Source organism: Clinocottus analis, unplaced genomic scaffold, assembly GCF_023055335.1.
Source record: "Clinocottus analis isolate CAN_PGR_092001 unplaced genomic scaffold, fCliAna1.0.p SCAF_12, whole genome shotgun sequence".
Lineage (NCBI taxonomy): Eukaryota > Metazoa > Chordata > Actinopteri > Perciformes > Cottidae > Clinocottus > Clinocottus analis.
This window is the reverse complement of record NW_027175843.1, coordinates 9,629,539-9,655,519: the sequence shown is the minus strand read 5'-3', so window position 1 is coordinate 9,655,519 and position 25,981 is coordinate 9,629,539. Positions and strand designations below refer to the sequence as shown.

The 25,981-nt window shown below is 39.5% G+C and overlaps 1 protein-coding gene across 5 annotated transcripts in view; it reads left to right on the top strand.

Annotated features, from left to right (window-relative positions):
- Positions 1 to 260: 260 nt before the first annotated feature.
- frmpd4 (FERM and PDZ domain containing 4) overlaps positions 261 to 25,981 on the top strand; it is a 31,296-nt gene continuing 5,575 nt past the window's right edge. Inside the window, exons 1-14 of one of the 5 annotated variants that reach the window (XM_068572788.1) lie at positions 261 to 327; positions 14,299 to 14,415; positions 19,618 to 19,778; positions 20,060 to 20,180; positions 20,764 to 20,809; positions 21,711 to 21,815; positions 23,009 to 23,116; positions 23,528 to 23,659; positions 24,177 to 24,296; positions 24,523 to 24,659; positions 24,959 to 25,085; positions 25,338 to 25,427; positions 25,531 to 25,713; positions 25,837 to 25,960. In XM_068572788.1, the coding sequence (XP_068428889.1) occupies positions 14,378 to 14,415; positions 19,618 to 19,778; positions 20,060 to 20,180; positions 20,764 to 20,809; positions 21,711 to 21,815; positions 23,009 to 23,116; positions 23,528 to 23,659; positions 24,177 to 24,296; positions 24,523 to 24,659; positions 24,959 to 25,085; positions 25,338 to 25,427; positions 25,531 to 25,713; positions 25,837 to 25,960 (1,492 nt within the window). In that variant the 5' untranslated portion in view covers positions 261 to 327; positions 14,299 to 14,377. Of the gene's footprint in view, positions 328 to 7,460; positions 7,874 to 14,298; positions 14,416 to 14,612; positions 14,822 to 19,617; positions 19,779 to 20,059; positions 20,181 to 20,763; positions 20,810 to 21,710; positions 21,816 to 23,008; positions 23,117 to 23,527; positions 23,660 to 24,176; positions 24,297 to 24,522; positions 24,660 to 24,958; positions 25,086 to 25,337; positions 25,428 to 25,530; positions 25,714 to 25,836; positions 25,961 to 25,981 lie in introns of those variants that run through there. The other 4 variants (XM_068572784.1, XM_068572783.1, XM_068572785.1 and 1 more) reach the window with 4 other exon arrangements.

Genomic DNA, 25,981 nt, shown 5'->3' with positions numbered 1-25,981 from the left:
TGGAAATGCAATCTGAATGTCAGACAAGCACAAGGTAGCAGATTCTTCAAACATTACTGGCCACAATGTATTGATTTTTCATTCCTCTCAATATCCCCTTGCTGTTAATAGCATTTACACCAGACTATCAATGTTTCAAGGAGGCCTCCCCTCCCCTTACAGTGCTGCCGGGATCTTACAACCCACAAAGAGGCACACTTGATGCTTGCCCTCCATTAGCTCCATTTGTGGCTACCTGCCTGAGAGAGAAGACATGGAAATTGAAAATGTAGGCAAACATGAAATTGGCTTTAGCAGCAGTTTGGACAGAAAAACAGGGCAGCAAAGGTGAGTGTAAAGCTGGGTCACTTCTTTATTTTCCCACGAATTCCAAAATTATTGAAAATGTTTAATGCTGTGCATTTTCCGATATTTAGGATTGAAACATGTTGGTCCCACACCATCTGTTTTTTATTTCATAGAAATTGGCGTAACAAATCTTATCTCTAATCTAACTTCACCATTATAAATTGTGGACCTTAAATTCTGCCTTTAGATTGAAAATGTGACATTCTGACTAAAAATAAATGCATTTCAAAATACATTTATTTTGTTTAAGTATTCTATAAAAACTAAACTACACTATAACTATATTTAACTATAACTACTAAACAAGAATACAGCTAAAAATAGTTTTCTTTTTAAGAACGGGGTATAAATAATTAAAAAAAAAGTTCTGTGAAATGATTTCTATTTAAAAAGATAGTTGTCATATTATTAGATGACTTAAGTTGGACATAATTTACCATTCTAACATGATCACATTCAAAAACCAATTATCTTACATATCGTCAGGCTAATAATTATCGTAATTCATGGCATTACAAATGATGCGTGTTCTCACAGATGCTGGCTGATAGGCTTGGAGCCCAGCCTGCAGCAAGGCAGTGCTTCTGATTCAAGTGGCAATGTCGGTTTGGTGACCTTAGCAGCTTTCCATGGGCACATTGATTTTTCTCCCACATTACAGATAATTGCTGGATGCTGTGAAATATATCCTCCCAGGCCAACAGGGAGGAGCTTCTGCAGTGTGTTGACACAAGAGTAGCTATCTGATTTGAGGAATGTGATATCCTGCAATCTCATTGACTGCCATTGACTTCTGTGTACTTCCTGTCTATGGTATGAGTATAAGTTTTTTTTCATGCCTGTTGGGTGTGTGGTGTGTGTGTGTGTGTGTGTGTGTGTGTGTGGATATATATATATATATATATATATATATATATATATATATATATATATATATATATATATATATATATATATATATATATATATATTGATTCTTTAAGTTTTCCACTTTCATGTGAATGTTTGATTAAAACAGCAAATCTCACTCTCATGAGAATAATTACTTTGTCTATCTGTTTCTTTCCCACTTCCTTAACTAATTACGTAATTGGGATTAATGATCTATTGACTTTTTTTGTGATGGCAAAAAAGATAATTGTTCCGATTCAAATTTGCAGCCAAATTGTCCAAATAACACTGTTGTAATGAATGCGGCGCCTTATACAAGTATGTCTGTAACCTTTAGTGAGAGCTAAGAAGTAGCCTTCATTATTTATATGCGTTGTCCTGTTATGTATGGAGCAAATCTCATCATTCTATGCAAATGACTGCATCTTCTGTTTGTTCTGCTCCATAAAGTAATGAAAAAGTCACTTCCTGCCCGTTATATTGTGAGGCACATATTTGCTTTGATGGACTGAAAATGTACTTGGATCTTTTTTGCATGTAGAAGTAGCTGCATCGTTTTCTTTTTAGTGTCAGACATCATTTATTATTTATTTTAGAGCTTTGGGATGTATTTGTTGTATTTGCCCTGTTTATTTTACTAATTAATCATACATTTATATGGCGTGTTGCTGTCTTATAAGCTGTCGGAAAAATTTGCAAGGAAGCATGCTGCGTCACATTGTTCTTAGGAAACAGATGAGCCGTCACCCACGCACAGTAAACAGCACATTAAATCAGAGGAGTCTAAGAACACACACTGACTATCACCACCATCTTAAGTCATCACTGTTTTGACCCCAATACAACATGCTAAATGTGATTCTCGCTCGTGTGACACTGTGCAGGGTTATTTCACTGTGAACATCCCCTAGCTCCGCTCTAAGTGGTGCGACCTGTGTGTCACGGAAAAACAGGCCACTGATGCAGCGCGCTGGGACCTAGGGGCGAGTGTTAGGCCACATGATTGGATGGATTCATGTGCAATATTTATTCCACAGAAAGGTCTGCTTTTGTCTAACCTCACAGACCGCTCCCTTGCGACCATATGGCCATGTATATGTGCACAGGCTGCACCATGTACAAATGACTGAGACACGTTTATGAATAGCACGTTACTATATATAGTAAGGAATGTTGTGGAGAAAAGCACTGTCTTTGTTGTTACACAAAGCTGAACTTTCAGTTGTCATAGGCATGGGATGTGTTATGCAAGCAGTTCTCCTTGCTTGCAGAGGCAAAGACACGTGCCTTGCTTCATAACTAATGGAAGACTGTGTATGCCATTCATGCATCAGAGAGTCTGCATGGTATAATCCAGCGTGAACTGTCATGATGTTAAAATACCATGGCGTTATGGGAGAATGCTCTCAAAAAAGCAAAAGAAAAAACTTGATACAAATATGAAATACACTATATTTATTGAATTTGAAATACAGAATGACAAGCCGCATTATATGACAATAGATGTGTGCAATTATGAATAATACAAATAATACCTAATGCTACTGTATAACATTTAGGTTAAGGTCTAATTCAGTGGTTTATATAGGATTTAGGTTTGGCTCTGGTAAGGGTGACAGTTGGCAGGCAGCTAGTGATAGAGTTTGGATTACGATTAAAGCTTAATTTTTAAGCTCTTCATGGATGATAAAAACACATGGCATTTCCAAATGCATCGTACAGGGATCAGATTAATATTTCAGATACAGCAATTTGATTGCATACTGAAAGGTTGTAAATAATACCATCGAGATAAAACTCTGATGTTTTAGTTTTGCTGTTGAAAACACTCAAATATGTTTTAACTCCCCTGCTATGACCACAAAATATGAGATATACAAAAAACACAGCAGGTGAATTTCACCAGAACAAAACTCAGTTTTTTTTTGTGTTTTCCACGAGAGCCTTGTTCATTGAGGCAGCCTTTACCAGCACGGCGACCCATTGGAGTCCAGCTGTTTAGCATTGATCCTTCTGTGTTTTCTGATGCACTGGCCCGGAATGTGATGTTATTTCATTACTGAGGCAGAGGCGACAAGCTCGGTCTCCTCCCCCGGGGCATCGGCCACGCACTTGGACAGGCCCACTGTATGCAATCATAACTGAATGACTTAGTCAGACAAGCTCAGTTGCCTATGGAAAGTCCAAATTAAGCAGAGAGAAACTTACAAGTCAGGAGGGAGGACGGGAACACACATCAGTGAAAGAGGCTTGAAAGGCCTGGACAGGAAAAACAGAGACAAGTACACTGCATTAAAGACCTGTCATCAGCAATGGACCCAGATGACAATGAACTCGGCATCTTCACGGTCATTCAGTGAGTAGTGTACTGCGGATTGATGTTCTGTGCTTACTTTATAATACAGTCAGAGCTGATTATATCTCTCAAGATGTTATTGCACAACAATGTTTGATGGTTATGAGCGTCTATGTATTAGAACGTAACAAAGACAGTCAAGTTTTTTACTTTGTTTGCCATTTTGAAGAATTGATATTTGACTCAATTAAGGCTATTGAAAAACTAAGACTTGATTTTGTGTTTGTTGTTGTGACTGACTGCCATGGGTCAGAAGAAGAGGAGTGTTCTAGAGCTGCAACGATTACCTAAGTCAATTAATCAACAGGGGTTCCAAAAACTCCTTTTCAATTTGTATTTTTAAGCAGACTTGGCACATTTAGCTGTTTTTAGCCTCTCAAATATGAAAACAAATCTTGTTTTTCTTTGTTTTGTAAAGTTGTGAATCAAATATTAGACTGTTAGACAAATATTGGACTGTTCAAGGCGACTGGAGCTCAGTGGTAGAGCAAGCTCATCCTTCAATCAGAGGGATTGGTAGTTTGATTACTAGCTCAGCTCGTCTATGTTGATTTGTCCTTGGGCAAGACACTGAACCCTGAACGTCTTCCGTAGCTGTGCCTCAGGTGTGAGAATGTTAGTAACTCCACGTGGGTATGTGGCACCTTGCATGGTAGCCGCTGCAATCAGTGTATGAATGTGAGCAGGTGAATTATGACAGGTAATTGTAAAGCGCTTTTGAGCGATTGTAAGACTAGAGAAGCGCAATCCATGTACAGTCTATTTACCATTTGCCTAACTCTATGCATTGTTCATAATAGTCTGACATGTTTGTGTAAGTGATTTATTGATTAGTCGATGGATTCATTTATAATTAATGAAACATAGTGCTATGATGAACTGGCTAATATCCACAATGTACCCGGCCTTCTACCCAGTGCATGCTGAGAGAGGCTTGAGCCCGGCGCAGCCCTTAACAGGATAAACGGATGAATGCAGGATGAATGTACAGTACCAAACGGGACCTGCCAATAACTCCAATAACATTGTTCTATATCCTTAACTCGCATTTTCGGCACATATAGGTGTCGAAAATCATGGCAGTATCTCACGTCATAGGCTTCTGCCTCCCAGTATTTCTTTAACGTTAGCAGCAGGTATAGGGAAATCAACTCCAAAATATTTTCCAGGCATCGCATAACTTAGCCAGGTAACACTTCACTTCTTCCTCCAATTAGTCACACCACTGAATATTTATGGAGAAAAAAAAACATTAAAATCTTTAAACTTCCCACTAAAGGCTGTTTAATTCACAGAATAAATCAACCGTGGCAGGGGCATAATTAGCGTCGCACTAACAAATTGGGAAAGTTCAGGTACTGAGGTGGCTCATCACGTTGACAAACACAAACAAATGAAATGCGGATAGACATTAAGAGTGGTGTCTGAGGGCAGTTTGCTGTTGTGGCCGCTGACACAACTCTGAAGTCCAGGGGCCACTAATGCTGTGTTGGGATCAGAGAGCAGTAAAAGCTACAAAGACACATAATCTCTTACTGCACTGACGTCTATAATGCAGCCCAATGTTGCATTGTAACACTTTACATGACAACATGATCTCACAGCCCTGTTTCTGTTCACTGTTGTCATGGTTTAGTTTAGAGCATTGACTGCATTGGTGCCCTTGCTATCCAGCATGGTTAGCAATTTATGCAAACGGTTATGCTCTGCTTATTTTAGCTTTTAAAAGCAACGTGATCCAAAGGCAGGACTTGCAAAATTTGAGCACTGCTGGGCTTTAAGTGGTCAAGTGTGCCAGAACGACTGAAATCAGCTGTTTTAAAGGGGACTCGGGGGGAGAGCAGAGTTAGGGATCAGCAGGGCAGCTGGGTTTTATCGGTCAAAGCCTCAGCCATAGTCTCCTTAGATCACGCTTCTTTCTGACCCTAATATCCCCTGCCAGTCATGTTGACCTATGGGCCACAAGCCCAAATGGACAAACATAACAGTCCAGAATACGCTGAGTCTCTCTATCCTCCGCCACAGGACACCACAAATGCATTTCAAGCAAATTGTCAGACATATTCCTCGCTCATCAGCGCATCATTGATGTCTTATGTTTACTACGCAAAAAAGATTGCTTGTTCCCTTCAAGAGATGCATCATCAGCTAAACTGTTTTGGAATGTGATTAACATAATGATTCACCCCCTTTCCCTTTTTTTTTTATAAACAATTGAACGACCCTCTCTTAGCAGGTTCAGAGATTTTAAGTACCTGTCAGAGACAATTGTGAGCTTCACCTTTTTACCCATGTAGTTGCATATTTTATATGGCAGAAAACAAATCTGAGTCTGAGTGGAAGTGACAACATTCTTTATTGCATGTATCACTCTCAGCAAAGGCACATTGACTCACCCTTCAGAGCCTTACAAGTTGTGGCATTTTAATATGGGATGGTTGCTATTCGACTGTGGAAGCAGTAACAGATCGTAGCTTAAAATTCCTCAACTTGTATTTGTATTCTATGTTTTTGTATTTATTTATCTATTTCTGCCTGACATTTTTATTGATTAGAGCGTTTCTTATTCTGTTAGCACCCCAGCAGAGATTAACAATATAAATAGGTGTGGAATATCACATTTCTCTCTTTTTAAGTTGCATTATTTGGACTCTACCGTGTTGTAAATGAACAAGAGGAGTACTGTGTGGTTCCACAGTTTATAGGCATTTTGAGCTATATTTATTGATGACTGTATATCTGTATTCAACCAGCTTTGTCTAGCTGTGTGCTTCATGTATGCACATCACAGAGCAGGATAACAAGGTAAATTGTCTGTATGAAGTTCCTTTTTATCTAAGCTGACTGATCCACCGAAGAAGTAGCAAACCTTCTTGGAGACCGCAGACTAATTGGCTCTTGGTGGGTTTTGATAGAGGTGCCTCACATGTGGTGTTTGATTTATGAAGGGTGATTCTTCCTCTTTGAGATAATAGACGGTTGGGGATTCTTCATCTGGAGATGGGGCTGGAATTGACAGTTACCCTTTGCCAAACTATGTCTGGTTTTAGATTTGCAGGTTCATCTTGCTCATATATCAGTGTACCATTAACCCTGGAATGAAATGGGAACTCCTAAACACATTGAAATGTCCCTAGATTTTGAACTAGATAGAGACATATATGAAAATGTATGCTGTATTCCAATCTAAAATACCAATGAGATTACATTGAAGCATCCATTAACATGAAGCTGACTACTTAAAGCCCCCATCGTCTCACTTCTGGACTTTGATTAATCACACGAATCTTAGTATCTATTATGAAATTCCATAATGCATGTAGCAATCTAACAACCTTATTTTAGCACTGTTGCATCAGCTCTGTTTGTTTGTGTTGGGCGGATTGCTAAAATGTTTGGAGGCCTCTCACGAGTGCCCTCATTGAGGGGAAGCATTTAGCAGCTGAACTGTTTTGAAAGGTCAAAACAAAGTGTACACTATGGGCATCCTAATGTGCAGCTGTAAGGCAGAAACCTCAGCTGGGGAGGGGGACACATTAGGTCCTCCTGTCTCTCCTGCTGCTTTCACTGCCCCTCTGTTGTTTTCACACTTTAGCACATCACGCAGCGTGTCTCGGTTATGTCATCTCTCTTATCCTGTTCACCCTTCTTCCCGCTTGCTGCAAAAACACCACATGGTTGGGGATTGATGAGGCTCGCCTTTGGGGAATTCTTGGGAGCTGGCTGCCTCCTTTAGTAGTAATCTGTGTGGCCCTTGCTGCTATACACATGCTCAAAACCCTCTCGCATTCCTCTTTCCTCTCTCTTCCACTCTCATCTCCCACTACCATCGGCACCCCTGTCTCTCCCTCCCTCTCTCTGCTCCTGGCGCTTTCTGCCTCTCTCCAAAGCTGTTGTTACTGTGCGGCTCCCGCACATCATTCCACCGCGATGGAAATTAAATGAAGGTGGCTTAACGCAGCTAACAGAGGCATGCTTTGAAGGATGTAACCGGGGGAAGCTGCTCTGCCAGATCCTTTTCCATGGGCTGTGGATTTGCGCTGCTGAGGCGAGGACACAGCAATCACTCAGCCATGCAGAAGCCCAGACAACAGGACTAATCTCTCCACCTGACTTGTGGAAGCTCCACTTTTTTTCCTGAATTATTTATTCCTCGCTGCCAAAGACAGTGTGGTACAATGGAGCCGGAGTGAAGTAGATGATAAATGTGTAGCTTTGACTGCAGTCTGCAGCATACATGGATGTGTTCAGCTTTGTGAAAATGCCAAAGCTGTCAGGGTGAGTCCGATGGATGCTGCTATGTATGTTCCTGTCTGTGTATGTGCCTGCTCGTTCTCTGGTGGTGTTTTGTGACGTACAATTTAGAGAGTGACACAGGAATCACATGTGGAGCTGGGTGAATACAAATGCTGAGTTATTGATTGCTCAAGGGAGCAAGTTGTGCAGTCATGTATAATGTGAAAGGAATGAGCAAGTGAGGGAAATGGGAGTGGGGGTGGATGCAGAAGCGGATGCAATTCATGCATCTAAACTGTCTGTATCTAAGTTCATGAATTTATTATACTGCAGACAATAGTCATGGTATCTTGCTTTATGTGGTGTCATGAAACCACACATGTTCTGAAACACTACAAAGATGGACTGCAGTTGTTTTAGATTTTAAATCACTTCTGGGAAAGGGCCACGGGCGATCATTAACAATTCACAGTAGAGGTGCGAGTTATTTTCCAACATCATATTTGGTTGTATAATGACAACATATCTTCTTTACGATTAAGCTTGATCTTGTTTTGGTCATTAGAATGAAGAGGTATTCATGGTAATTTAGTATGAACGGTCAAGTTCACATTCCTATGTCCAGAACAGGAGGATTAACACTTTGACATAGATGTTTGACAATAAAATAGAAGAAGAAAAAAAATCTATGTTGATGTTTACATTCTTATGGCGACTTTGAGTGTAAGAAAGAACTTGAAAATGTGATTTGTGTATTCTTTGTTTCTCTTCACAACATTCGCAATAATTTGGTATATGAAGTATACGTTCAATTAACAATGAGGAATTCCTTCATTACTTGGGCAGACGCCTCACCTTAAGCACCCATGGGTCTGCTAGATTGAGTTGATCTGCCCCAGTGGACAGTAATCTTCCAAGGGAATTTGGCTTCATCAGAAACACTCCAGACCACTGGTGGTGCAAAACAGCTGATCATTAATGGGAATGATTATATTATATACTGTGTGTCACAAGAGTGCCCATTCAGTGCAGTTCATTTCAATTATGAGTCATCAACGGACTGCAATGGCATATTCTTCACGAGGTTTTTTTCTTTTTTGTATTAGAAAGAAAGACCAACAATTACCGGAATTTACTGTAGAATTGAAGCATTATATTGCTTATCAGTATTCAGTTTCTTTCTTGCGCCCTTTTTTTTAAACATTCCTGCAGTAAATCAGGCATGTAACAGGACTGTTGTTTTCCAGTTAGTATCTCTTCACGGCAGCATTCATGATGCAGCTCTCAGTCTACAACCAACGTCACTGACTCTTGTCACTGTTAATAATGCCTCACAACGCTGTCCCTGATTATGAGTTACGATTGCCACACTGGCTTTTTTATGTTGCTTTCTCCCTTAAAGCTGCCAGCAAGAATTCAAGTCAGCCGGATGCTGTTTTGATAAAGCTACAGGGAAACCCACTAATTAGAGATGTACAAGAAAGGGAACGTTTACCCTCATTGTCTCTTGCTCTGCTTCCCAGACATGTGTGCAGAAACAAAAGCATAATCTTGATTTAATTTTCTTCATTGTTTGTTGTTTTTAACTCTGGCAAAGAAAGATAGAAAGCAAACTCATCCTCTGTCTTCATATATCTAAAAAAAAACCCAACAGGTTTCAGTTATTTTACCAAAGTTACAGGGCTCTATTTTGATCTTTGTGTAGAACTTTGACTTAACTTAGCTGGAAGTGCGGTAACTCTTTTAATACTTATGAGCATGAATATCACACATTTATAAAAGAAGTGTCAATTACCACTTAATCATAGTGATTGTCTGACTCAGTAGGGTTGCTAAACTGTACATGTGGAGGTGATTACTAAGCACGGCAAAAAGGTCTGGATTATTTGTTATTGTGTGATGATGACAGCATTATGTAAAAAAGAGCTGTGTTCATTCATATTTGATATTGGAAGCGTTTTCTTGGATGGTGAACAGTTCAAGCTAATTTAGTTGAACTGCGTGACTTCCTTCCTGGCTGTGTTTTTCTTAAAAAATCTATTATGCACGCCTTTATTCGACATGTTTTGACTGTAAACTTTTTGCACAGGAAATCAGTGGTCTGAACACAAATTGATTAGCCTAAATGTTCATCAGAGTACACAAAGACCAAAAGATCTGACATTCTGAGCCGTTCAAACCAGAAACTCTCAGGAATGAGTACATCAGAAATGGCTCAGGGTCAGGAATGGGAGCCAGCTGGCTGGTGGACGAGGTCTCAGGCAACCATTTATTTTGTTCTGTCCTTTAGAGCTTTTAGCATAAAAGCAGCGAGTAACACAATGAGGTGAAGGAGAATCCAAGTCTTGTTCATTGCCCAAAGGGTGAATTCATCACTATATTTGGTTGATGTTTTACACAGCGTACTGCAGAGCAAAGGATGCCTGGGAAAAATGCAGAGTACGAATGAAATAATAACAAAAACACTGATGTCTTGCATTAGTTTTTATGAGAAATGTATTGTGTGTGTTTGGCTGTGTGCATGCAATTACACACAACTCCTTTCTGCACTCGGTGCTGCAGCAGGCTGTATGCTGCTTTTCTGTTTTACAGGTAAACTAGATTCAGGTTGAATGTGAGGTTAACTTGCACGGTAAAGTAGCAGGGGGATCATAGCGGGTGGCCAGCTTCCCAGATGCTATTTCATTCCCACCCTGAGAAGATTAACTAACCAAAACCCTTTTTATATAGAGGCACCAGAGAGCCGCTCAGGATAGTGCAGTTGCCCATGGCAACAATATCAGTGCTCCCAAAGACAAACACAGAAATACAATATTCTGACAAAATAATGGGGAAAATAGACACTCTTATTCTCAAGAGTGTTAGTACTTATTCTAATCACTCAGACTGATTTGTAGTTGAAGGGCTTTCCTGCAATTCAGCTAAACACAGTGTTTCCTTTTCTGATGTCGAATGTAAAGTGGACAAAAAACATTGATATTAGTCACACAATGGGCAAGAACAGTAGCATGAAATTGAGCAATTTACTATTTGTACATGGTCAGAAAAAAAATCTAAATCACTGACAGCACAATGTAAAGGACCAACGCATCTGAGCCAAAAGTGGTGGTTGCAGAAGTCAAGCAGAGGGCAGATGTTTTGTGCAGACTTCTCTGCTCTGCTTCTCCCTGGAGATGGTCATCTCATCTGGTGTCTATTCTCCACAGCTTTCATATCCAAACAGAATTACATTAGCGGCCTATCTATGCATGGGCGTCTCCGTTTAATTCAAAAGAACTGTGAGGCATGTATTTAAAGTCACACTGGAAACCCCTTCACTGTCTTTCACACAAGGAGAGTGAATGATATATGCTTTATTCATATTCAACTTGGTGATAAGTTGGGTGTGTGTTCAGTGGTAATAACGTAGATAGTTGCGTCGAGAGCACCACGATTTTTACTGATTTTATATCCAGAACATGCAGTGTAATAAAGAAATTCACAACAATTTAAATGATTCTTTCTTTAAATTTCTGTGTTATGACAATGTGATTGTATGCGTTTGTTTGTGTTTGTATTCATGCAGAAGAGACATGAAAATAGCCTCTTAATACATTCAATCCTATGGGACTGGGTCTCTTGTTCACACACATGCCAAACTGGCTGCACTGGAAGAGAATAATGAGATGTTTGAATGATGGCATATGCAAAGTAAAAATGTATATTGATATGGCTCTGACCCTGTCCAAGATTTTCCCTCGATTCTCGCCAAGTGCATTCTCGGACGTAAATGTTGAGCATGGTACTCGACCGATGAGCAAGTAAATGTACGTTAAAATGTGGCTACCGCTTACAAATGAGTCAATGACACTATCTCTTCCCAAAGAAATTAACCTTCTGAAAACTTCTTAAAAAATTACACCTATTCAATTCTCAATATGCGTAATGGCAGATATGTGGTACCAGAGTGTGGTTTCATATAGCCCTCATGGAGGTTGTCAATTTAAATTATTTAAACTACTGTCTGTGTTGAATGTGCTCTTCTTTTCTGCAGCTTGTGTATAATGCATAGTTACTCCCTGCTTTAACAGGACCTCAGCCTTTATAACACACCAGAATGCGTCTCATGACTACCGTGTATTCAGAGGGATGAAAGCGAAAGTGAACTCCTGTGATAAACCCGGGATCACATTGTTCATGCAATTTTTATGAAGGACTGAGAAGTCATCATTTCCACATCTTGCAGATACAATTAAACATATCATACTTATTAGTGATACAGTTGGATCACATAATCTTCCACTGTACTGCACAAAATGAAGACTTTTAATGAAATTGTGTGTCGTCTTCTAAATCAGATAATCAAACCATGATGTTATTTGCTGTGGTAAAAAAGGCATCCACAAACTCTCCTATAGTTGCGCTTTACTTTCTTTTTCTTGTTAATCACTGCTAAAGATTAGATTTAAAGAAGTCACTATGTATTTTGTAGTTTCAATGCGATGTCCTGTATCTCTGACTCTTGGGTAACTGATAATGCATTGTGTAACATGGCTTGCCCACTTGGCGCTTGATTACTTAGTCCGATGCGACTGTGCAGGCATGATTTATTAATGCTAGCTAAGGATCAGTTTCGCTGTCCACCAGTACGAACCTTTTCAGCCACTCTTACGTTGGAGTGCTGCGCCTCAATAGCATAATGCACCTCCTGGCTGCAGACAAAAGAAATCAAAGATCACAGTGTTTATGACTGTGCCATTAAAACACATTGTTGCTGAATGACAGAACATGGATTTTGTGGAAATTTTGAGTTCAGAAAGATATTTCAAAGGCACAGCATCTGGAACTGTAAGTACATATGCATCACATATAGACCTTTGGAGAAATGTCATTGCCAAAGGTGTAACTCTGCAGACATACTCTAATTATAGAATGATATTCATATGCTACAGTACTTTGACCTTTTTAATACAAGCAACTCTTGACTTTAATGTGTAAATCTGCAACATCCAACACTGCTCATGTTAACAGACTGTTAGCTTTACCCCAGGGGCTGAAATGGAGGGCACCATAGGACTCATCAATGAGGTGAACTTGGCTCCAAAAATGTCAGACAGTATCCAGCTGTGTCCACACACATCTTTTGAGCTGCAGGAAATGTGTTCTAAATATACACCAGTGCGAGGCCTGCTCCAAGCTAATGTACTGTAGGTCAGATAAATCCATATCCATGTGGAAACACTAATATCCACCAAACACACCACTGTGTTGGGAGAGAAATAAAGATTACTTCCTTTGTTCAAAGCCTAACTTCAAATGTAGTTCACAAAAGAAAAACACAATTTCCAGTAACAGCATAATGCTCTTTTAGGAATTTGTTATAATTTAATGCATCCAGTACCACTTACGTGTGTTTTGTTGAACCCAGAATACACTTCGGCTTAAGTTGCATTATTTTGTAGCCAAGTGCCTCACTCTTGCCCTGAATAGCTTCAGAATAGTTTATAACCTTTCTCTTTGCTCATACATTGTGTCGATGAGTTAGCAATATTTTATTAATACCTTGTGAAATGGGCACGTGCGCCCATACGGAGCGATGTGTTCATGGGTACACCCACGCTAACACACAGTCTCATGCAGATACAAGCGCCCTGCACACAATTTATTATCATCGGTACAGTAACTGGGGAAATGTTTAGAGCGAAAGAAAGAGGAGCTTTGAATAATGAATGTGAAGAGCCCTGTTACACGGCAGACAAGCCTTTGAAGTGACATAACTTACTGCCACCGCTTTCATAGCATCACCAGTGTGCAAGATAAAGGGAAGACAAGAAGGGGGTGCAGACAAAAAGACACAAAACATTTAACCAATTACAGTTCTTCTAAATACCTGCACTCTGCCAACTTGTAGCGCAGGGAAAGGGCTACAAAGAATTGTGGTATGTTGGTACAATGAGAACTTCTTTTTTCTATTAATAAAAGCTTGGCATTTCATACAATAGAGTACAATGATTGTTATAGCTGGTATAGCTTGTATTCTCTGGTAAACTTCGTCAGATTGTTTCAGCATCAATTAAATCAAATGACCAGAACATTCCTTAAATAATATGCTGACATCGAGAAATAAAACCATTTTCATGCCTCATAAAGCACAAGATTGAGGCATGACAACTCTGCCTGTGTGTCGAGCTTACATAATGAATTAGATTTGTATTCACTGAGTGAGCTGCGGCTATGGAGCATTGTTTATCACGCAGGAATCAGACATTCTTTTATCACTTGGGTTGAATCACTTCATATCAGCCCAGGACTCATTTATTTCCACTATGATTTAAATAACTCTATGACAGAAAAAATATTTGGGGATTATTTAAGAGTGAGATTTAGTGATCATCATATAAAGGCCGAGCTTGATAATATAGGTGTTATGCATGGTTTAGTATGAAGTTGATCAATGCTTCATTTCTCATCCCTTTCTTCCTCTACAGCCACAAGACCAAATCCTCAGGCTGGCCGCCCCCTTCAGGGACCTGGAGTGCATCACAGGGACCCCCCAATGGATGGGACATGGGTACCAATAGAGAGGGGCGTGACTGCTACATCAAGTAAGTGCCCTGTGTTTAAAGAAACAGAGGGGGAGTTTCTCTGTCCCAGATGTTTCAGACACTTTGCCAACCTGTGATTATTCCAGCCACGTCACTGCCTCCACACTGTCTCTATCTGTGCCTTCAGAATACTGATTCTCTGTTGCCTCTGCTGCTGCGCACACTCTGCCCCTGCCTACTCTCCCTCTCTCTCTCACACACCCACAACACTCTTCATGCAGCCTCCCAAATGCAGAAGAGGGCTTTTGAGAGTGTGTGCACGCTGCCGCCGAGGAAGAGATTCACCTGTGCAGGGACTTGTTTTGATCTGAGCGTCTGCACGTCCCCCAGAGGATGCTGGGTTGTAGTGTGTCATCAGCCTAATTGATCCTTTGTAATTGGCACTTCTGGATATCTGTACAGGCAGGTAAAAAGAAACTGCACTGGCTGTCTATATGGTTTTGTGCACATATTTTAATGTGACAAGTGAGTGTATTTGCTAGTTTTGTCTGTTCTGTTGATTCAGCTGAGCTTTCCTCTATCTTTCTTATAATGTAATATGCATTTATACTAGAACTAAAAATATTGCTGCACTCACGAACCCATGAGCATACTAGATTTTGTCTGTCCTTTAATTGGTAAACATTAAACATATAATTAATTATAACATGCATTATAATGCAATAATGTGCACTGTATTTTTGTGTCATAGATGCATCTCTCTAATGTGGTTAGGAGGTGAGTACTTGTCACACATGGGTTATAGCATGAGAAGCGTGATGTCAGAGGAGTTATATAAGAAGCAAGGAGCGGTGAAAGTGCTGGATGCAGAGAGTGTGCCTAGATGAGACAGATCACAGAGGCTGTTTTGGCTTCATAGCTTTCTAAATTTGAGGACGACTCATGAATAATCAAATGCTTCTGTGACTGTCCATGGTCATCTGAGTTTGTCAAGGCTCCAGGGTGCTGATACTAAATTGTTATATTTCTCGGAACACATGTGACTGGTGCACATGAATAAAGCAGTAGCTATTTAATATTTACACTGACACAAGACATTCAACATAGATGTATTTTAGTTTAGAGACTTAGAGAGATTGTTCAACAGAGTAGATAAATATTGGGGAAATGACAGACTGAATAGAGACTTCTTCTTTGTTATGACTGAGAATAAGATGGCAAGATGGCAATTTCTTTTCACAGTACACAAAGATGTCAAAGTGAAATGTGTTTCCAGCAGTACTTAAATTGACTACATTAAGCCACATTTATTTGGAAAAACTACATCTCTATTTGGCTGGCTGCCGTGAATTTTCTAAACCTCCCAGTCGCCTGCAAGGAGGAGTGACACAGCAAATAAATATGTCAATGCAAACTGACTGTGATTGTTAAATTTTAAATAAAGATTGCGTTCTATGAAGGACAAATATAACTGCCTCAGCACTAACAAATTGTGAGCTGTGTTAATGCAGCCTTTCAGAAGGAAGAAGCAGAATATTGCTTTTGGTAATGAGCTTACTCCACTTTGTCCCAAATATGCTTTCAGGGAACAACAGTGAAAAGAGTGGTTTTAGTTTGTACAGCCACAGTCATGCCAGCATGTCTTGCTCCTCATTTTCGTTCATCTTGTTAACTGCATAGCTCACAGTGCAGCTTGTGATTGCTGTATAGAGTCTTGTGCAGCTACGCTAGCAGCTAATGAGCATGATTAGGGACCATTAGATGCATGGCTGTCTGCACAATGGGAATCCAGCCATGTTTAGCAGGTGTTGTGTAGGGGAGGAGACGGGACTCTTTCTGAATGCACAGGTCCATATGGTTTTGATTTGTGCACAATCTGTTAAGTTTGTCATTTGAGAGATAAAAGTGACACATAAATCCAAACTAAACGTGTCTTTGAAGGACCTTAAGAAATGTAAAGTGATGAAGTTAATGTAGAAATGTAGCGTTCACTGTGCGCTATCAAGTTGTTGTTTAAATACTGAAGCAAATGCATTGTTTTAATGTTGTGGACACGTGAGGACAACATTAATTTTAAGGAGCATTCAAATTATTACATAAGTAATGGGGGGGTCGTCTTTGTCTCTTTTGTATGTAGTGCCACCGAAAACAATTTGTACTTCCATCTGTAATTATAGAATTAGATATTTAACTGATACGTTTAAAAACTCTTTGGTACATTAAAATGCCTGTTGCATTTAATGATGATACAATGATACAATTACAACGCAATTTTTAAAAATGGGTAATAAATGCATCAATTAAATATCATAAAATGTTCTGGCCGTCTCACTTCAGCTGGCAGAAACTGCCAGTGTTATGCCGGTGTGTTGTTCTGTTATTAATTGAGTTTGTCTCAATGGAAAGTATGCCAAATGTAGTATGCCAAAAATACCAGTATTTTACTGCATCTGGGTGTATTTTGCAGTATGTAAGACAGCATGCTTTTCTGGCTTTTCTGAGCCACAATCCTCTGTGCAGAGGAAGATATGTTGACAGACTGTGATGGCTATATGACCAAGAGGGCCACATTTCATGACAAAATAGTCTGTCCCAATTGTATATATACTGCATGCAACAGTGCATCCTTTTTAAGGGCAGCTACAGTAAGTACTAAAAGTGAAAAGAAAAATATGCGATTTGGAACACAGCCAGTGTTTTCTCCTAGATGACCTCAGGGACAACCCACTCAGCTCATTATTTTCAATTAGCTCCACCTTTTTAGTCTTGTTACTGCAGGGTTTCCACATCCTGCTTTCAGTCGCTCTGCTCACATTGCTTACCACACCACCATGAAATTAGAGGCTTCTGTGTTAATTTGACCAATTGTGAGAATCATTTTTTAATGGGTGTTCCAAATTATTGTTAAATTACTTTCAATTTAACTTTTTGTTACTTCATTTGACTAATATGCCTCTCTTTCAAAACCTGATAGTTATTATAGTAATTATAATTTAAATTGAATCAGAAGCACATTCCTTTTTAGGCATTTGCTTAATGAACATACAGGAGAGATTGTCAGTGGGATTCACAAAAAGATGAATTTGTTGCTGTAAAAACGAACAAGCTTTTCCATGAAGGTTTTTTATTACTTTTTTAAGTAATACACAACTTTAGTCTTTGTATAAGTTACCATTTTTCTCACTGGGAAGGGAGATACAACACATTTCCTTTTAATAGGATGCAGTCAGATTTATCTCAAATGTCTTCATTATGAGAAATCTTCAATACGTACAGTAACAGCTCTTGAAATTAAAGACAATGCCAAGCATCATATGCATCTTTAGTGATGGCCAGTTGTTGTATTACCTTCTATAGATTATGTAGTTCCTCTTATATCAGCATACATGTTTAGCTGGAACAAAAAGAGGAAACTATTTAGTTCATTTTGAGCATCTTTGTACAGTTTGACATACATTGTAGAATAAGATTTAGGTGCATAACTTCAAGCCTGTTCCCACTGTAGCAATGTACTGTAGACCCTTTTTTACCACATGCCAAACAATAAAAGTTTTACAAGAATCGGCAAGTAAAGTCAACGTTTACAGACTGGTGGTAATATTGATCTACCTCTCTAAAAGTTGTACGCTGGTTGTGGAACCCTAATTGAGATCAGGTTCACTTCTTGTTCAGAAAACTACTGACCACAAAAAAAAAGCTTGTCACCCATCGTTGTCTGTTCAGCAGCAGCATTTGGTTATTGGTCGGGGGTTTTCTTCGTGTGTGGTTTAAGCTCTGGGAGAGAATCGTTGAATCGTCCTCCAAAATCTCAGTTGACAATCACTTTGACCATCTTGTGGAACATGTTTTCTTTTTTGTAGTATTGGGATTGCGATTGACAGATCTCTCTGTGTCTTTGTGCCACAGAAGATTAATTGTTAGTATTTAGTGGTGAATAGTACATGTGTCAAGAACAACTGTGAATTACACACTGTCTGCCCACGGCTTTAATTAACCAACGTTGTTGGCACCATATGGAGCTGCTACTGCCTTTGCAGCCAGAGAAAGTGGAGAAATGCTGTAAAACTCTCATCACAGAATGTGAAAGCACATGCAGTGTTGGCATCGTCTTTTGAGGTCAAGGAGAGAATAATAAATGTGTTGGAAGGACATAGGAAAAATGCATTAATCAGGTTAACTTAAATATTTAAATAATGTAGAAAACCTGCAGTCTTTGTTTACAGTCAACAATATAGCAAATCACAAACTCAGGCCGGCAGGAGACTTCCATAGCACACTGCACATCATACCTGTACTGCATCATTAGTGTGGCAAAGCAAAAGGCTTTTCTGTAAAGCATAACAGTATGAATACCACAGAAAATTGCAACTGCTCTTTTGTAAAGCACAGTGGATATCTGCACTGTGAGATACAAACATTGCAGCCTGATTACCATCGCCCACATGTTCTATTTTTGCAGCATTGAACTCTGGCTTTATTTCAAAAAATATCTTGAATCTTGTCTAAACATTTTGAGGGATTTAGGGAAACAACCATGTTAGTTGTGACATCTATTGCTGCCCCCTTTGTTTAAATCTTTTCACATCTGTTTCATTGCTACGCTGCAGTTGTCATCGTCTCTTTAAGATTATGCTTTTTAGTGGTTATATTTAATCTTTAATTTAAGTTACACTATTTTAGAGCTGCTATTAACATTTTCATTAAGCATTTTCATTATATAGGAACATTTTTTCTGAAGTAATTGACTAATCCTCTGTTCTATAAAATATCAGACAATTGTCACAAAAAGAGTTTAAGGGAGTTTATAGGGTTGGAGAATCTTGATTTTCCAAAGCCAATGTCCAATGTTTGGAGTTTTAGCTTTAAAATTTGACTTCAAAATAGTTGTCAAAATACGTTTCTGTCAATCGACTTATCGTTTCACCTACAGCCAAAATGGTTGCATATTGAGATGATAATACTCATGATGAACTCAACTCTAATTGGTTTCAATATATCCCCAACATGTTTACCAATATTACAAATACAACGTATTGCTTTGTGGTGTAAAGACCTTATTCATTTTCAAAACAACATTGCCAATGTCATTTTTAAATTATTATAATATTTAAGTTTATGAAAGTGAGAAGAAAATGTAACATTTCTGTTAACTTGATACACCAACAGCGGCAACACAACACTTCATTAAATAGCATTGCTTTAAAATGTAACAAAAACCACCAGCAGTAATGAAGGGAAATGTGCTTTGTATTCTTCCCTCAGCCACGTCTCCCAGAGCAGCTCTCTGGATGAGGTTCGTCTGGACGGGGACAGGTTTGTGCCACCAGCGCCCCGGAAGGTGGAGATGAGACGAGACCCAGTGCTTGGCTTTGGATTTGTGGCAGGCAGTGAGAAACCTGTAGTGGTCCGCTCAGTCACACCAGGTAAAGTGCCACAGCTGTATAGTGAGCTCTAATACAACAGTGACTCATCCGATCCATGGCCATTATCAACACATTCCCCAAAGCAGATGAAATCCTCCTAAAAAGCAGCCAGAAAGGATGGAGGACAACCCTCTGGCTGTTATTTATGTGGATGATTTGAACAAATATCAATGAGTAAGCATTCACTATAGACTTGAGCCAGGAAACCGAGACATACAAGGAAGATGGCATGACTGTGCACAGTTTGTACCACTTAACTCTTGTTTGGTTCATGTTGACAGGGGGTCCGTCAGAAGGCCGGCTGATCCCGGGAGACGAGATCATGATGATTAATGATGAGCCAGTCAGTTCGGCACCCAGGGAGAGGGTCATTGACCTTGTCAGGTATGACAACACACGAAGGTGAGATGTCGTTTGCCTGCTGTTGAACCTGTTGATAAGTGTATAGTGCCCATGAAAGAACTACATTTTCATCATTTATAGTCTTACAACATTGTGAGAAGTAGATGTAATGTTTTTTACACTGATCAACAGAGAAAAAAAATCCTCAACTCCCAATCCAGAATAATTTGTTTTATTGATTAGCCAAAACTTAACATTTCAGCAGGACAGATATGTTATTAACGTAGCAACCTGTTTCATTCACCATGACTTAGCTGTATGTTGGTGTTGATGTTTTTTTTTTTAGGTGTCTCACTAAAGAAATAACACTAATACAGCTGAGTGGCTGTTTGTGAGTATTTGGCATGACCTGCACACTATTTGTGTGGCCCATCCTTCTCAGCTCTTTTTGGCCTTGAATGAGGTTGACCGCTACAGTAAAAGTTTGCAATACAGAGCTGCCAAGAGCATCACTGGGACAAAATGTTTCTTGTGCTACCATACACCATGATGTCCTAAGAATAAAAATAACTGGAAGAAAACTGCTACATTTTCAGATGTCCCTTAACGACATAATCCTTTTTGTTTCTTGTTGTTTTGGCAGGAGTTGCAAGGAATCCATCGTGTTGAGCGTCGTTCAGCCATACCCAGTAAGTTTCTCACTCCACTATGAGTAAAATAGAGTACATTCCAATTGGCCATTTGTGTGTTTGAAACTGATTATTTTGTTGACTCCATGAAAGCAAGTCATTAATCACGCCATATGCTTTTGTTGGCACAGTTTCTGTATTGCGCTAGCTGAGTGTTACAGTCCCAATTACTGCAGTCATTTCAAGTCTTCTCATGTTGTGACGTCAGATCCTCGCAAGACCTCAGCTGAACCTTCCACATCAACATTTACTGGAGTCAAGGAGCACCAGATGGTTGTGAACAAACAGTGCCAGCAGCATATTTTCGACTTTTGTTTACAGTTCACAAAATAAGTCAGTAGAAATGTGAATTCAGCTTGTATTCCTTCTAAAGATAGATCAAATCATAAGAGCGTGCTCATAGAAAACAACATAGATCATGAAGTGGTTCGGATAAATCTCTGTTCAACATGACAATATTGTTTTTTATACGATTTTCATTTCTCAATACACCCATTCATTGTGCATTTAAATAAATCACTTTTTTTCAGTATCATAGTGTTTAAAGGCTCATCATGAAGATCCACTCAACGTATAACTAAACTTGAAAAAAGGATTTAATTTGCAGAAAAACATAGGAGTAGTATTCCCAAGCAGCTCTTTTAAACCAGCCTGTAATTGTTTCCGTTTACCCGGCATTTTTTTGCCTCAATGACACACTGGCAGTGAGGTGGTCCTCCCTTCATGCCCTTACACAGAGCCTCTAATTGCATCAGCACCGAGTAGAGAAATGAGAGGTTGTCATATTTCAAGAAGAGAACATGTCCTTGAATTGTGTGGAGCTGAAAAAATACATGACTCATCTATAAAAGACCTGATTGTCCTTTAAATCTGCTTTTTCTTCTTCTTTTCCCTCCAAAAGTCCCCCAAATCGGCATTCATCAGCGCAGCCAAAAAGGCCAAGTTAAAGACTAATCCTGTTAAAGTCCGCTTCGCTGAAGAGGTTATCATCAATGGCCAGGTCCCCGTAAGTCACACTGTACACTGATTCATTCGGTACACATCAAGGTTTGAACAGCGGCATACTTGAACTCTAAAATGTTATGTAGATAAGAATAAAAATATCAGATATCCCTAATTGTAAAATAAAGACAAGAAATCCACCTCCACTTATTTCTTTTCATCTCTGGAGTGAAATAGAGACTATGTGGCTTTGATTGACAGAAAAAGGGGCACACTCTCACAGAGAATATTATTTTTATAGAGTAACTAGTAAGAAGCAAAAAGGACAGCATTGTACATGATACCTGAAAGTGACTACTAAAGAAGGTGCATCAGTGAGTTACCTTGTATTACTTTCATTATACTTTTAGTTCAATGAAAAATATGGAAACATACATTTTAAGAAAGAGTTTGACATGGTAATTTTCTTTTGTGCTGAGAGTTGGATGAGAAAATCAATACCACTCACATACAGTATCTGATCATATGAGCTTAGCATTACAAACTGGAAACAGGGGGAACAGTTGGCCTGGATATGTCCAATGGTAATACAACTTTACAAATATGACTTGTAAAACGACAAGTTGTTTTTTTTACAATGGATCATAGGCCAGATAATTTCTTGAATGGGCGCAGTAACTTCCCTGGAGGCCTTTTTGTCACGTTTTGTCTTATTTCATTTCCATTTACTTCTCAGAGTTACTTCAATATGGAGTTTTTGAATGTGCAATCATTTCCTCCCAAGGGTCTTCTAATTACAGCATTTCTCTCTAATGCACTTTAAAGCTGGGGTAGGCAGTTTGCGTTTGGCGTCATCGGGCAATAATTACATTTACAGGCTCACAAGTTTGCAAAGAAAACAATGTTTTGGTTATTCTCATTGAATTGCCGCTCTTTAACGGCATCAGGATCACAGCCATGATCAGGATAATGTTTGATATGAATGACTAGTACTCGGTACTCAGGTTACTGTGTGAAACGTGTGCATATCGTGCTTGTCTGGTGGAAGGGGCTTAGGACACGGAGAGGAGAGCTACAGGATGAGGGCTATATTTCCAAATTCTCAAGTTTTTCATCACAATATGCTAAAATGGAATTTATGGAATCTATGGAATTTTATGGAATTTATGCTAACCTTAGATATAACTACAGCACATAAACATCCATCAATTTTTAAAAAAAAGTGAGATTAGTTGATCAAATGATTCTTATCCTCAGGAAATGGTGAAGGACAACTCCCTTCTCTTTATGCCAAATGTTCTGAAGGTGTACCTGGAGAACGGGCAGACTAAATCATTTAAATTTGACAGCAGCACATCCATTAAGGTAGGTCTCGTGGAGAGCTTCCGTCGTTATGAAATTCTAATGTGAAATTTAGTTTAAATGTTGAATTTTATTCACAGTTGCACTGCACACATTAAAGTGCAAACTCCTCCCTTCACTACAACCTTTAGAACAAAGGTTGTAGTTTTACAACCTTACCTTCACAAAAAACACGATTCAACCAAAAAGCATTTTGAACTGAATTAACTGTGCAGAGAGTGCTTGATCAGCAATTTATATTGTCTTCTTTTTTTTGTATTGCAGTTGAAATGCTGGTGGTGTGTTCAGTTAATGTTTTTGCACATGTTCCGCCGTGAAAATTCCTAATGGTTTGACATTGAGCTGAACATAAACAGGCTTCTGCATCTGCACGGTTCTCATATTGTATTAACTATGATTTTGCATTTGTGAAAGGATGTCATCTTGACCCTGCAAGAAAAGCTATCCATTAAGAGTATCGAGCATTTCTCTCTGATGCTGGAGCAAAGAGCTGAGGGGTCTGCCAGCAAACTCATGCTCCTGCATGAGCAGGAGATGCTAACTCAGGTGAGACAGCTCTCCTCCGCTACTAAACAAGAGAGAGGCAGTTCAATGATAGACTTGACAAAACAGAGGGAGCATACCACCCTCGTCCTCAGTATAAAGTATGTGTACTCATGCTGTCAGACAAAAGGGGAAGAACTGCAGGGTCTTTTACATGTAAATGTTAAATAGTTTAACATTGTGGGAAAAATGCTAACTCACTTTCTTGTCAAGTGTTTTGTAAAAGAGATAAAACATGTTCCATCCCCTTTGGACAGAGCAAGGCTAGCTGCTCTACCCCACTCTTTGCAGTTTTTAAGCATCTCCTGGGTCCAGCTACATATTAATCGGACACATATGGGCGTGGAATAGAACTTCTCATATAACTCTTGAGCGGAAAGCGATGAGCTCATTTCCCAAAATGTCAAACTATTCACTGAATCACTAGGCCTAGTATCAAATGTTGCACGTAATGCTCACCTTTTGCGGATGCAAAAACTTCACCAATAAGACCCTCCTCGTCTTGTGACTTGTGCTCTAGGTGACACAGAGGCCAGGATCACACAAGATGAAATGCTTTTTTCGCATCACATTTGTCCCAAAGGATCCCGTGGACCTGCTGAGAAGAGATGCAGTAGCATTTGAGTACCTCTATGTTCAGGTGAATATCACCAGATTCAAATAACACATAAACATACATTGTGGTTAATGGTGAAAGTTTTAAAAGAATTAGAGTATGCACATCTGAAAACACCTCAGAACTCAAACCTTATTTAGACATTAGTCTATGATAACTGCTTTAACAAACATGTGATTGCTGTAGGAGTGTTGTCGTCTTAAGTTGAAGTGTAACCTGCTCCTTTCTTCTCCCTCTCCGACTCCTCCAGAGCTGTAATGATGTGGTATTGGAGAGATTTGGGTCAGAGCTGAAATACGACACGGCCCTCCATCTGGCTGCCCTGCAAATGTATATTCTAACCATCAATACCAAGCAGTCACAGAAAGTTTCCTTAAAGTATATTGAGTGAGTAGATTGTATTTCACATGGCACCGTGCATATGCAACTAAAGAGTAATTTGTTGTTTGGTTACTTAGTCCAGAATGCTCTGATATATTAAACGGTAAGAATCTCACTGGTGTCGTGTAACTGCACTGCTGGAAGATACATCCCTGCTTAGTTAATGATTCTGGTTGTACCCTGTCAGTTAATCAATGTACCACCTCAGGGTGAAGTGACTCTGTCAGCAGTCAAGAGTGATGACTTGACTGTTTGTCATACTGACTAAGTGACCTCTCTAATCGTGATGAATTGTGGGTCTGCAGGAAGGAGTGGGGTCTGGCATTGTTCCTGCCTCCAGCGGTGCTGTCCAGCATGAAAGAGAAGAACATCAAAAAAGCCCTCACTCACATCCTCAAAACCAATCAGAACCTGGTGCCGCCTGGTAAAAAGGTGGAGTGTGTTATCTCTTACATTATCTTCTCTTTCTCTCTCTGTAGCTGTACATTTCCACATCTTTCACTTCCACAACATCTAAAAAGACTCTTGAATACCACCTAGTGGAGTACTCAGTGGTTGGTGGCTTGAACATATAATGTTGCACCTTTTTTTTTTTTACAACATTACACTCTGCCTTTAACACCTCATGTAAAATCGGTCAGCTTACATTTCATCCTATGTGTCATGTTTCCTCCCCCATTCCAGCTGACTGCCTTGCAGGCAAAGGTCCATTATCTGAAGTATCTCAGCGATTTGAGGCTGTATGGAGGACGGGTTTTTAAATCCACGCTAATAGTGAGTGAAACCATCTCCTAACGTTATGTGCTGTTAGTGTGTGACACGAAAAAAAAATGCCAGGTCAGTTGTATGTGTGCTGACACTCCCTTTCCTTTCACAGCAAGGCGAGAAGCACACTGAAGTGACGTTGCTGGTGGGGCCAAAGTATGGCATCAGCCATGTGATTAACACCAAAACAAACCTGGTGGCACTCCTGGCTGATTTTAGTCATGTCAACCGCATTGAGATGTATACAGAAGATGAGAACCGGGTGAGAGTGGAGCTACATGTTCTGGACGTAAAGGTTAGGAAACCTTCTTCTTTCACCCTCTCAGTACCAAGTTTGTGTAGAATAACATAATTTTACAGCTCTATGATCCCTTTTATTTTGCGCTTATTGACATTTGTTTATCTGCCTCTTTCACAGCCCATCACTCTCTTAATGGAATCTGTTGATGCCATGAATCTGGCCTGTTTGACTGCTGGCTACTACAGATTACTGGTGGACTCTCGGCGCTCCATCTTCAATGTGGCCAAAAACACAGAATCAAGTATGTCTGAAATGATGGCAA